Below are 14,748 nucleotides of genomic sequence, written 5' to 3'. Positions count from 1 at the left end.
AAAAAAAAATGCTTTAATGCGGAGAGGTTTGTCTACAGAACAAGCAAAATAGACCGTAGATGATGGAAAATGCTTGATACAGACTGATTCCTCATTCACTTTGTTCTATCCAAAAGTATGTTTATATTAATGTTATGTGAGTACAGGTAATCACTCACCTTTATTACAAAAGGTATGAAATTGATTTCTCTGAATTTTTCACGCAGCTTCTGGATGCTATCACAATTGAATGTATCTCGTATGAAGGCATTACGCGAAGAAACAATTGAGTGTTGTATTGGCAACGTTGCTACTTCCTGAAAGTATGCGTGATCGGAATTCCCCGCTGTTCGGTGTTACTCCTCGCTCCCCTCTATGTATTAGTTTTAACAAGGGTACTAGTTCCTGGTACTTAATATTCCTCTCAGTAAAAGTACATGTAATCGTGAAGCCTGTATGAAATTATCTTTGCACTTGTGTGAGGCTTTCTATGATTGGCAACTTGAAAAACTTCTGTCATCTTCAAGTTTCCAAAGCTCAATTGATATGAATTTTATGCACCCAATGCTAATGTCCTCGAAAGTCCAGACAATATTTCTTACTTCAGAAAGAAAAAAATAATTACAACTGCAACAGAAAGGTGGTACTTACTTTGGAGTTTGCCCATGGAAAAAGCATGCCTAATGTGAACAGACCAAGCATTGGACCAGCAGTAATTCCAGCTAAACTAACGGCGATCTGTAAATGAAAAGTTATTTTTTTTAAATTGCAAATGAAACATTAACATGCACTTTCTGTATACGAAACAATCTGAGAGTTTTGTTTAGTTTTGCTACAGGTGTACTTGTAAAATATGACTTAGTTCTACTATCTGAGATTATTTCGTAATAATCTAATATGACAGAATAAATACTACCTTCTCGTGATTAGAAAGGTATATACTTAGGCATATATCAATATTGTATTTCAAAGATATACACAGAGGAATTAAGTTTATTGGCTATTTGGAAACTTAATTAATTCACAAATAATTTTACTATCACGTTTCTAGAGTATATATTTTCTCGAAAACTGTGTATGCATTTTATCACTCCGATATATTGGCGTATTTACGATTTTGTTTCGGGGGGCTTTGCTAACTTTAGTCCTGGAAATATTAAAATTCTGCAAGATATTTCATTTACTTTAATATAGTAATAAGATTTTGGGTGTGGGCTTAAGCCCGGAACCCCCCCTTAAATACGCCACTGGTCAGACATATTATATTCAGCTTCATGAGATCCATGTGTTGGTATCTGTTTGATCTTTGTATATTTTTTCGCTTTAAACATAATAATATTTTATTATTTTAATTGAATTTATTCGAAAGCTGTGCAACCTTACTTCAGCAACAGGTACTTAGCTAATTCTGATTCACAGAGTTTAAGGTCTTCTCGAGTATGTAACGTTTTATGTACTAATCTATGCTGTCATGTCCAAATAATGTTTCCTTCTTTCATATGCGTGGTTCGGAGATTAATTCAAATTAGGAGCACGAATTCTGATATTACTTAATTAAGAATTTAGTGATACATTGTGTCTAAATCTGGACATAATGTCATCAAAAAATGAAATGAAATCTTTAAGTTTTACGTCCCACGATTATGACGGTTAGGCTAAAGGAGACGGTGATTATTAGAAGTGAATGAAATGGTGGAATGAAGAAAGTGGGAGGAAACGCGAGAATCCCGAGAAAACGCACGAGCGCGGTGTTTGTCCACCACAAAGTCCACACGGCGCGAGCTGGGATGGAACCAGGGACCCCAAGCAGAGGAGGTGAACGCTCTACCATCGAGCCACCGCGCCCGTATAACGACATCGAGATTCTATATGCTGAACATAGCTGAACTACGAAATGTAACTTGGCGAAATAATTTACTTTAAAGAAGTTCGAAAAACAGTTCAATTTTGTTTTTCAATTTTTCATTCATTTTTTATTCATTTTTTTAAAAGTGAAAAGTACTTTTGTAATAACTAACCTGCAATACTCCTCCCAATTTTTCAACAACAAATACCAAAGCCACACAAATGAATCCAATTATTACGACCAGAAATTTCATTGCCAAACTTGCTCGAGCTTCGGATAATGGACGTCGTAGACAAGGTTTAATGAAATCTTCATAAATGCAACCAGACATGGAATTTAATCCCGTTGACATTGTACTGCAAATAAGCAAAAATAAGGAAATCAAATATGTAAAAATAAGTTCAACTAAATGCTATTGAATCACCTTTTCCATGAAATTCCACAATAGTTGAAGGATAGATAATTGAAGGAATAGATAATGATCCAAAAACTATGATGAAGTAACATCATTCAATGGACAAGGTTCAGAAATTTGGCGCTTTGATACCACACTCTTTGTGGCAAAACAACAAAAATCAACACTTCACAGTAGAAGCCGATTTTTTTGCTCGATTTCGCTCAACACATGGTCACTATAATGACCGCAAGGAGTCGTGAATCTTGACCAAGATCTACCGTTTTCACCACTCATTAGAACGCGATGGTCTGTCCCGATCGTCAACCTCCATCCATGAAATGTTGTCAGTGTCGTCTCTCGCGGTGTACTTAGTGCATTTCCTGAGAGAACAGCATTGTGGGATTGCCTATAAGTTTCGTTTTGTTTATTATTTAGTTATTGGTTTATATTTTCATTGTTATTATATGATAATTTATTTCAAATGTCTGTAGTCCATTATGTCTAAAAAATGCTTACATTGTTGATGCACTGTTGCTGTTTGGCATTTTCTCTAATGTGCGTTTAGAAGGCAACGCCACAAATTGTACCGAAGTTTTCCGATGTATCACAGGTGACGAAACACAATTCTATTATTGGTGTATACGCCAGGCTTCACTACCCGTCAGGGTCATGAGAGTTGAGTTTTCTTTATCACATTATCAAAGATGATGATAAATGATGTCTATGTTAATAAGATACAGCGTAAATAATATACCAGAAGAGACAAAGAAGAAACTCCGAGACAGAAAAAAAATATTTCCATCCTTGAAAGACTATGTTGTGAGTATGGTAGAAATGGGAAAGGCAAAACTCATTAAGAACTACTTGAGAACATAATCAAACATTCAATGTGGGGCTCTACTGTAAGCAACTCCAGCAAATTCAGCAAGAAAAGAAAAGAAAAAGGAAAAATAAGAAAAAGAAAACCAAGTAGACGAAATGGCGTTCTTTTGTTACACGACAACGCCCATTCTCACATTGCCAATATATTCAAACACGCGATTCAGGAACTCGAATTGATATTTCTGCCTCATCCACTATATTCTCCAGACCGGCGCTGTCAGATTTTCATTCCTGTACTTAGCTTTCAAACGCTTTGCAGTTATATTGTTCAATAATGATTCGGAATAAGGGCTTGGTTAGACTAATTCTGAGCCAAAACCAGGAGGGTTCTATTCCTGAAGTATAGATAAACTTACTGAATGATTGGAGAAAGTTGTAAGTAACAACGTGTAATATATCATTGATTAATTTGTTGTAGTTTGCTTGTTTAAAATAAATCTTTAAAAATAATACATTACTATCCCCTCAAACCCAATACACAGGCACAAGAATGTACATTAACAACAGTGTAATATGGATGAGTAAAGACAGCGGTTTTCCATAATATTTGTCTTACCACTTACTGATTTACCACTAGCTTCTTCAATGGAATAGTTAATATGAATTTACATGCACGTACCTGAGCGCAGCACTGAAAACTCCTGCAACAAAGAGACCTGGCAACCCTGGAATTGAGCCAGCTATGTCCATTACAAAGAACGGCAGAAGTTGATCACTTGCTTTAATTTGCTAAAATAGAAAAATAGAATAAATTATTATTATTATTATTATTATTATTATTATTATTATTATTATTATTAGTAGTAGTAGTAGTAGTAGTAGTAGTAGTAGTAGTGTAAGTGGTAGTATTACTAGACCAGTAAGCAGTAAAATTCTACTAGATACCATATAAAATTTAACGGAATATTTCTAAGGATGGGTCCAGGATACACTATTAATACAGCCTATCTCTACTACGAAAAAAAAAAAACAATAATAATTCACCTGCATAGATTAATTGGCCAAAACCGGTGGTTTCCCCTACTAACGGGGAGAGTTGTAAGAGGGGCAATAATATATGGTTGTAGTTAAGGAGCCGTACTTCCCATTTAGGGAAGGACGAGAAACGCCATACTTTCAGGAATTATTCATGGACTATCTAGGATGTTAACAAGTAGGTAATAAGAGTGAGTTCTTGCCCTTGTACTTAGGGTGTTTTTCTAGGAATATCTTTTTTTTATATCGTATGGGAATAATAATGTGCCCTTGTACTTAGTGTATGACTATGTGGGGGGATTTGGAAACACATATCGCATGTCTCGTGGACGTGAATACTTCTTACTGTTGCACTACGTAGAAAAATGATTCTATTTGGTGTACAAGTAGTAATAGAATAGAGAAGAAACGGAGATCACGCTGTATTCTCACACCATGTTGGAGTGTGAATGCAACATGATCTGGGTTTGTTGTGTGTTCTATTACCACTTATACATGATATAGAATCATTTCTGTAGGTAGTGCAACAGTAAGATGTATCGTCGTGCACGGGAGATGAGAAGTAGCTGTTCTTAACTATTACCTAATATATTTCTTCGTTTTGCTTGCTGTGAAAATTTGAAGATCAGAAATGGGAGTTGTGACATGACAAAATGATAAATATTACTTCTATCCTTAGCCAACTGGATCCAATTTCTACTTTGAATACCTATTTCTGTGAGATCCGTCTTCATATTGTCCTCCCATCTGAGCCTAGGTCTTCCTAATGGTAGTTTTCCCATTGAATTTCCAGTTAAAATTTTGAAAGCGTTCCTACGTTCTTACATTCTGACTGCATGACCTGCCCATCTGAGCCTCCTAGACTTGATGACCCTAACAATGTTTGGTAAACGGTATAAATTACGTAGTTCCTTGTTATAAAGTTTCAACCCTTCCCAATTTCCGTTCCTCCTGGGTCCGAATATTTCTCTCAGGATCTTATTCTCAAATACTTTCAGTCTACGTTTTTCCCTTGGAGTAAGCAACCATATTTTGCAACCATTCAGTACAACAGGCATGGTTATCGTTTTATATATGATAAATATAAAACACACACACACACACACACACACACACACAAAGGAAACCAGCACTCTTTGGTATCGGTTTCTTCATAAACAGACCGTGCTCTTAACGCTTTTTTTTTGGCCTATTGAACCCGTGCTACACAAATAATGCAAAATAAAGTAACAGTGTGGAAATATGCAATCCTTAGGCATAAATCTTAAGAATTGCAACTGTTAATAGAAAAACGATATATAATAAAATGTTATTATGTACAATATGTAAAAGAGGATAAGGTTTCTTTAAGGTAAATTTCCAGGCCTGGATAATATCTATTAGCCTGGATGATAGCTATAGTTATCCAGCGAAGTAGCTCAAATGGTAGAGTGCTGGCTTCACATTTGGGAGGTCGTGGGTTCGATTTCCTCTGCCGAAGATACGGACTTGGGTTTTCCAGTGTTTTCCTCAGTCACACCAGGCAAATGCCGGGATGGTACCTACTAAGCAGGCCCTGGACGATATCTTCCCAAAACCTTTCCATTACTGTTGTTGTTGTTGTTAGATGCTCAGTCTAAGATGGCCTCGGATCTGTATATGGTGATTGTTAAACAAATAAATAAATAAATAAATAAATTAGTGTTAATATAATTATTAAGTTCATTATTATTGTTGTGGTCCGTGTATATTTTGTGGGTATATTTCTACGTATTTCCTTTAGATGATTTATTCATATATTGTAATTTGAAAAGCTATCTTCCTTCTTTTTGCTATATTTTTATATATAAAAAAACGTTTGCAGTACAGTAGTACTACATCCGAAGGAAGGAAAGAATACTCTATCAAACCAAGATAAATGAAAATCGAAGGTATGCGTAAACATACGCATAATATTAACTTAAGTATGTTAATTACAGTTTTCACACTGCACCCGTTCGAGTGGTTTAGGACTTAGCATCGAAGATTATCATAACATCCTAATGAAAGTTGTACAGGACCATCCAGAAAGTACACTGTTTCAAACAAAGAAAGATCAATCAGACTCATTAGAACACCTTTGTTCAATGCTTGAAGATAAACATAAATTATATATCTAGGGCTATTGGAAAGATCTTTCCTTTTCAAAGCTTAATAAATCACACTTATTTATTCATAATGACATGCAAATTATGTTAAATGAATGAAAAATTCAAGAATTTCTTTTCGTATACATGTCATATTATTCAGACATTGCACCTGTTCCATTCCTTGGACAATTGCTTTAGAGGACGTCAGTTCAAATCAGTAGTAGAGGTGCAAAATGCAGTTGATTCTTTTTCGTTTCACGACCGGTCAATTTCTATAGCGATAGAATCATGTCGTCGATGCTCATGGGGGACTATTTTTGATCTTCCAGGGACGTCTTAGGTGACATATAGTTGTTCGAAAGTAGTGGGTGAAAAAGCGACAGATCTTTCTTGGTTACCTTCATATTTCACATACATCAATCCGATAGTCTAATTTTTGCCACACTGTTTCCAATATATCAGAGTCAATAGATGCAACTGCTTCGTACTCGAACTTCAGATTCGTTAGGTAGGGATGGTTGATACCCTTTTTTTTTAAATATAAACCTACAAAAGGAAAATTCGTACTTGGTTATATTTGAACCAAGCAAGCAGAACATGATCCTATGATTAGCTACCACTATGCATTGATTTGGTGACCTTCTGTTAAGTTTCCTCCTAACATCCTGGTGCTAATGTAGGGGTGTCCTGTCCTGATGGAAAATACAATTTTCTGTGTCATCTTCCAGCTGCTGGAAAAGCCATGTTTCCAATATGTGAAGGTATAAAAGTATGTTAAAGTGTCCTTGTCTAAAAGCATAGGACAATGCACTTTTTCATGGGTGACTGCATAAAACAGTTTCACGTTGAGGATATCACAGTTATGTCCTTCATAATCCTGGGAATTTTCAAAAGGACACATTTTCACATTTTGTTTGTTTATTTTTCCTTCGTTACTAAACATTACTGACACAATCAAAACACCTCTTCTATTAATGTTTTGCATCGTATCGCAGAACTATAGTCTTTCACCTAGTAGAGTTAGGCACCTGAAACAATTTTAATCAACGGCTAAAAAAATTTTTGTAGAATCTTCCATACTGCTGTCTGCTCCAAGTTCTGTTCTTTGCTTGCATGACTTTCATGGGCTTCTGTTGAAAGTCGCAAGCAAATAATCAACTATTTTCGCATCAACCCCTAGCTGGCCTATTGATTTCCTCTTGCAGAGACATCCACTTTTTTAAATTCTCTCTACCACTTCGGAATTCAGTGCTCTCTTAATGGATCTGACCCAAATTTCGTCCTGAAAGTTCCTTGAACACTAACTACAGGCTGTTTTAAATTCTTGAACACAAAATGCTTTACTGTCTTCGTTTCCTGCCATATTGATTTCTTTTCACCTTAGCAGTTGAGTGGGGTACTAAACATCATCTTTGCCAGCCACTACAACTTTTTTTAAAAATTTTATGTAGGTTGCATGTCATTGTGAATAAATAATCGTACGTTATTAAACATTGAAATCTGGAAGATCATTTACAATAGCCCTTTATATACATAAATATACTTATGTTGTAAAGATCCCCACATCACAACACAAGCACCTGCTCATAGACGATACGTGCTATTATTTACAAATAAGCAGACAATACGCTATAGAGGAAGACACGAAGGGAACCAAAAGGAGACGAGTCACACGAAGGGAACCGAAAGAAGACGAGTCACATGAAAAGGACACATAAAAGAGGAACCACGGAGGAAGCGAGCATCAGTCTGATCGCTGATCAAATAACCAACACCTGCTCCGAGGTCACTTTGGACTAGGAGTACACATTTACCTAAACGAGCTTTCTTTGAACTAAAGGATCCTCACCATAATAACCTCGCGAAGCTGCTTTGGGCTGAGGGGGGTTTTCTATGAGGTGCTTTGAAGACTGCTATGAGTGAAGGAGCACCGTGCAGAACACCAACCTCCTTCATCAAGGTACCTTAGAAGAGAATGCATTAGTAGAACAATGTTTTTTATTCAAAAACATTTTCTATTTAGAATTTTCTAATAAAATTAGTGAAGGGGAAAAATCACCCGGAACGTTATTTGTCTCTATCTACAAAACATTTCAATATAAAGGATCAAATTGACAACCTTCTCTTCTTTCTTAAAGTACGTTAAAAATTCACTCGCAATTGTGTATTGTCGATGCTGCATTTACCTACGATCCTGTCCAACAACGCACTCCCTTAGTATCACAGCATACTTGCTAGACATGTACATTATTTGTGACGTGAGACATGTGACTTTAATGCATCCCTGTGTTGAGTTGTTGAAGTGAGTTTCAAACCATGCATCAAAACATTCGTTTCATTCGTCAGCCTAATACAACATGACGGGGAACGATGACAAGGAAATGAGAAATTTTAGTCAATATTAGAAAGAGTAGGAAGTTGATTCAGAGTCATTGAATGACTCTAGAAAAAGAAATGTATATAAATATAATTGGTATATTGATATAAAGATATATACTTGATTCATTTACAATTACTAATTTGAAGTGTCAATTAATGAATTTTAGCATGTCAATAATAAACCAACAGAGTTTTCTGCTTAGATCAAGTAATATTTTTTTCTATTACAAAATAATTAAATTTATTTTAAACTTTACGAATCGCAACTTGATTTATAAATGTTATTACGTTTATATATAATGAACGAATTTATTTATACTCCATGAGATTTCGTATTATCATAATTATACTGTTCTTTATTACTTAATTTACATACTAATAAAATCAATAATTATTTAAAAATTTAAAATTACAGAAACAAATAGAAATTTGAATATAACGTTTCTACAACAATTAATATGTTACAATTAATATGTAACATAATCAACTAATATTATGTTACATTATAATTGAACGTAAATATATTACATTACCTTCGTAACCAAAGGGTCACATTTATGATACGTTGCATATATTAGTAACCCTGTATAACAGCTGATGACTATGATTACAACAACACCAATGCAGAAAATCAAAATTGTACTGAAAATATAAATAAAGAATATATTATGACTATTTGGATGATTCCAATAAAATATAATTTTAACCTAAAACATTTTTATTTACTTAATGAACGGAATCAATAAAGAAAAATCAATTAGAACTTAGAAAATTACATTTATAGGTTCAATGCATTATTTATGTTAGTATACTCTTTTTATGTCTATTGAAGAATTTAAAATAAAAACAGTTGAAAGTGTCAGAGTTAAAATTAAACTCGCTAATTACTCCTTTTTGGGTCAAAATAATCAGAAAACAAGATCGCCACACTGTGAAGTTCTTTTAAAAATGAAACGTGCAGTTAAAAACATTGTCGCATGTATGGAGTTCCTTTATTGAAACGTTGACGATTTCACAACTTGAAGTACCATATGAGATCATGAAGGGGCGGATCCAGGCTGAATGTTTGGAGGGGACGATCGTTCGAAATCAAATGAAGGTAAGAGTGTATACCAATATATATATATATATATATATATATATATATATATATATATATATATATATATAGAGAGAGAGAGAGAGAGAGAGAGAGAGAGAGAGAGAGAGAGAGAATTATATAATACAGTATATCCTATTCTGGGGGGGCGATCGCGGATCCGCCCCTGCCTTGAACTAATCCGTTTATAACTTTATCACTGTTAATATTTCGTAACATTTAAGGAAAATGCAATGCGATGAACGTTAATCTGATAATTGAAATTTAAACAACACTTAATTTGAGCACAAGAATAATAGTCCTATCCTGTTCTTTTGCTATCTGTGAGCTCCTCCGTTAATCAGTAGGTCCACGTCTCATATAGCCTCGCTGCTGAACGGGACGTTAAACTCAAAATCAACTCAACTTTTGCTATCTGTAAAATGAATTAATCCAAAAGCCGAAGCCTGTGAAACGACTGTGTATGTATGGTCAGCACAAAGCTACGTCAAATGCCGTTGCATATTCAGAAACTAATTATGGAAGAAAAAGGTGAAAACCTGAACTTTGGTCATGTCTTCCAAAATATTTCATGATTGGCAAACGAAATTTCAATTAGTGTTGACTGAATTAGTGCTCTCAGTGCAGAAGATAGAAAAAGCCCTGTTATGATTGTTTTGGAGAGCTCCTTCGTAGTTGTGTGGATAGCGTACGCGCTTTTGGCACTGGAGATCTAGGCTCGATTCCTTGCGGGAACTTATGTGGTTCGAATCTCACGTTACACTGTAGGCCTACGTCTCGTATAGCCTCGCTGCTAGGGCCGCTACTAAGGGGCAACAAGCGGGGCATATGCCCGGCTGGACGAATACCTAGAAGTTATATATATATATATATATATATATATATATATATATATATATATTAATTGGGCGCCAAACTTCGTGTTTGCCCTGGTTGATACAAGCCTTAGTTACAAGCCTGCTTGCTCCTGAAAGGGACGCTAAACTGAAAACAAAGTAAACAAAATGGTCGTTTTTAGATATATTTTATTTTTAAGATCTATTACTGAAGCTACTTTCAGAGATTAAAAGATTAATGTACGTATACATATTGTAAGTAACTCTTATAATATAAAACACAGTGTTGACTTTTCCATAGTTGATATACTTAAATGGAATCATTAATACAACGTTCCACAGTTATCTTTAATATAAAGAATACATCTGGATAATGAAACTGAATAATAATCGTAGATTTGGTGGAACGATAATGTGGGAGGAAATGCAAGAACTCTGGAAGAAAACATGATACGATGTTGACCACCGGAAACACCTTCGCAATGGATCGTACCAGGGAAACCCTCACATTTAATGTGATCGCTATATCAGTTGACATGGTATCCTGGCCAGCTGGTATGATCGACGGTTTAAGACCTTAGGACTGCGAGGAAGACAAGTTGTTGCGTGTTCTACCTGTACTCAGTGTTCAATCTTATGTGTTACTTTTTCATCATTCGTTTTTGTTTAAGTGGAAAGTAATAAATGAAATTTGGTTTGAAACTACAAAAGAAATTACAGATAAAATTTAAGAAATTACAAAATTTTGAAATATTCAAAATTACACAAGTCGATTTCCGAAATACAGATGTCCGACTCGTATATAAAATACAAACTGAAATTCTTAGAATTGTACATTATGAAAAATCAACCATTTTTTAAAAACATTAAGGTAGAGAGCTGCTGATTTTTTCTTTCTTTCTTTTTTTCTGATTTTTTCTTTCTTTTTTTTCTTTTTTTTTATAGCGGACAGTCTAACTGACAGTGTTGCAAGACAAGAAAATCTATGAAGTTGTTTAACATAAGTGATTCAGATTCCGTTGTGTCTTCCTGTATGGAAAACGTGTAAAAACAAGAAGACATATCTAGGATTTAAATTTTGTAAAATTTACTTAAATAAGACAGGTGTTATCCTGTAACAGATTTGGTGCAACTTAGTTTTCTACGCGTAATTTGCTGTCAGAAGTCGATAACTGAAAGAATTTTAAACAACTTTTACATTAAATTAAATTTCAGTATCAAATAAGTTGCTTTCAGATTGGACTATAGTTCTCATATATTCTAGTTTTCTTTTATGTATGGGCCGAAAGTAATAAATGAAATTTATGTTTATTAATTTTGAACTAATTGCATATAGGCCCTATATTCTGTTACTCTAGAATTTACGCTTGAAATAAGTCCCTATGTTTTTTTTTTTTTTTTTTTTTTTTTTTTTTTTTTGTAATATGTAAAGACCAAACTGTCATATAGAGTTATTTTTGTTGATAATTTTAAAAAAAGAAACTGTAAATTATAAACAATGTATAAACCATACTCAGGCAAGTTACTATATCAACATTTAACAGAATATAAAATTGAAATCGAGCTACGCCTTTTGTGACTTTAACAGCAATGTTGTTTGGAACTATGCTGTTTTATTGAAACAAAAAGTTACTAAACTACTGAATTCATTATTGCTACAGTTAATAACACTTCGTAAACAGTATTAATGGTATGAAAACTTACATCTTTGCTTTTGCAATGGATGGCATCGCCAAGAATCGTTGGACCATTGCTTGGTTGACTGCGCAGAAGTTGAGCCATCGGAAGTAGCTTCCAAAGATGACAGTCCATACCGTGTGTCGTGTTAAAGGATTTGGGTCAAAACTGAGATAAATAGAAAACATAATATTATCAAGAGCTTAATGATTTTCTCCCTGGGGAAAAAAATAAAAATTTATCGAATATGCTTTCATAATCGTCATTACAGTTACTTAATAATCAGGAGACTTGCCATTATTAAGGCCTGGATTTGTATGCAAAAATTTATTTTTTTCCAAACACGTACAATCCCAATTGAGAGTCTGCAATTGTAAATTACGAATTTTATTTCACATAAAATACATATTTTCTGAAAAATTATGTAAATAAAATATTTTGGACATTTTATAATAAATACATATTTTTTATAATTTTCTATTATTTTATTCTAAATTTCACAACGAATTGTATTTCTCTTTCTTCGAAAGAAATTAACATCGGGAAAAGAATGGGGTACATAAATCTATCCATCTATTTACAAGCAATTTCCCACCTGCAGAAACAATGTCGTCATAAATTCTGCTTATCAGCACTGGGGTAACTTGTGTCAATACAAAGAGCTTCTAAAGGAGTGCTTTGTACTTTGAATTCAAAACTCAGGGGAGGACAAGTGACCGTAGGTGAAGGGGAGATAATCGTACGCACAACACTCTATTTTATATTACTAAAGAAGGAGAAGAGTTTCGTTGCAGTGCGTTATCATTGTCTTCATCACCACGTGATTTGTCAGTTGTGGTGATGCTAGGGCTTCCAGTCCTGCTTCAAAATTCCACCCTATTGTCCCTCTTTTAACAGAAGCTTTTTAGTGCCAAATGTCTCTTTCCTTCGTAACATTATCGCGTTTCAGTCTAGACATTTGACGACAGAGTCTTATATATAGCAGAAAGTTGTGGGACTCTTTTAATTGAGTCATTGTCGCACAGTGACATCCAGTTTGTGTGAACGTTTAAAAAACACGTTTTTAGCACCGACGGTAAAATCTTATTTTGTCAAACGTGTAAGTATAGATCAACGTTACACGATAGTAAACACTTGTCAGGTAGTAAACATATCGCTGCTGCGTCACGTGTTTCATCGCGGCAAGCTCTCATCGAAGAACCTACTGACTCTCATCTTCCAGCGTCACAAGAAATACACAGTACTATGTTATGTAAAGCGTTCGTTTCTGCTGACATAACCCTGTATAGGGTAAACAATCCGGAGCTCCGAAATTTTCTTACCAAATATATGAACTTGAGTCCCCCAGATGAGTCAACGTTTCTGGCAAAACTATCTACTTAATGTTATGAAGAAACATTAACACACATTAGATTCGTATGTGGAAACGTAAAAATTTGTGTAAGCATTGATGAAACTAGTGATTCTATTAGTGTTAGAAAAGTGAAAAATGTTAAAGTAGGTATACTGAAAAGTGATGAAATAATTTCCAAACAACATTTCTTGCTACCCTCTAAAGAACTTTCGTGACAATTCCCAGGCTGTTCAATGAATCTTTTCACATTTGTGGCTGAGTGGCGTGAAATATGACAATGTTGTGCTTTTTCTAACTGATGGTGCTCCTTTTATGACGAAAGCTGGTGAAGCTCTTTCTGTATGCTACCCTTACATGATTCACATGAAACACCATACAACGATTATGTGAAAAAATCCGAACTCTTTATCCTAAAGTTAGTGTCAGTGTCAGGACAAGTTAGTGTCAGAAGGAAAAAGTCGTAAAATTGCCAACTAGAATTGAATTTTTCAAAGAAACAAATCCCTATCTTTTACTTCCTCCAACACCAGTAATCACGCGGTGAGGTACCTGACTTATTGGAGTATTATATTGTGCGGAGAAGTTTGGAGCATGTATATCTGTAGTAATAACTAAACTAAACCCAGACGATGCTTCATCTATTGAAATTGTTCAAAATTTAGTAAGTGGCTTGTGGCTTGAAATGTTTCTTGGTTTTCATATCTGCCAATTTGTTGAGTACTTTGGTTAAAAAAGTACAGTGAGTTGAAAGAAATTTGCATGTTCTTTCTGCTTCGAAAGCTGAAGTCATAAGAAATAAAATATGATTTGATTAAGGAAAGCATTGGCTATAAAATCCTATGTAAATTATGGGAAGTATTGGAAGGCCAAAGCACAAGTAAAGTAGATGGTGTGAATATTTGTGATATGCCCCTTTTCATATACGCGAGTTTAACATCGTGTGATATATTATAACTTTCCTTTTCTCAATCTAAGGTATTTTTCCGTGACATTAGACATGGTTTTAAGATGGACAATTTGAAAAAGACGTTAGTTGTTCACTGCAAAGACCATGGAATTTTAACGTCTGATGAATAGGAGTTACTGGTGAGTACCAGTATTTAATTTTCTTATGTTGGGCGTTTTCCCATACTTTTGCTTGTTATTTTTGTCATTTTTTAATTTTATCAAATATGTTTTTATTTTTAGTACATAAAAAATAAATATTTTGTAGTTT

The 14,748-nt window shown here is 34.4% G+C and overlaps 1 protein-coding gene across 1 annotated transcript in view; it reads right to left on the bottom strand.

The window, feature by feature from the left end:
- Window positions 1-14,748, bottom strand: part of LOC145669019 (sodium-coupled monocarboxylate transporter 1-like) — a 64,476-nt gene that overhangs the window by 10,901 nt on the left and 38,827 nt on the right. Inside the window, exons 8-12 of the mRNA XM_081737359.1 lie at window positions 12,206-12,346; window positions 9,100-9,208; window positions 3,724-3,833; window positions 1,998-2,181; window positions 631-717 (exon numbers count right to left, since the gene is read on the bottom strand). Of these exons, the coding sequence (XP_081593485.1) occupies window positions 631-717; window positions 1,998-2,181; window positions 3,724-3,833; window positions 9,100-9,208; window positions 12,206-12,346 (631 nt within the window). The remainder of the gene's footprint in view (window positions 1-630; window positions 718-1,997; window positions 2,182-3,723; window positions 3,834-9,099; window positions 9,209-12,205; window positions 12,347-14,748) is intronic.

Source organism: Thermobia domestica, chromosome 13, assembly GCF_964235325.1.
Source record: "Thermobia domestica chromosome 13, izTheDome1.hap1.1, whole genome shotgun sequence".
In the NCBI taxonomy this organism is placed as follows: Eukaryota; Metazoa; Arthropoda; class Insecta; order Zygentoma; family Lepismatidae; genus Thermobia; species Thermobia domestica.
This window is presented reverse-complemented; position numbering and strand designations above follow the sequence as displayed.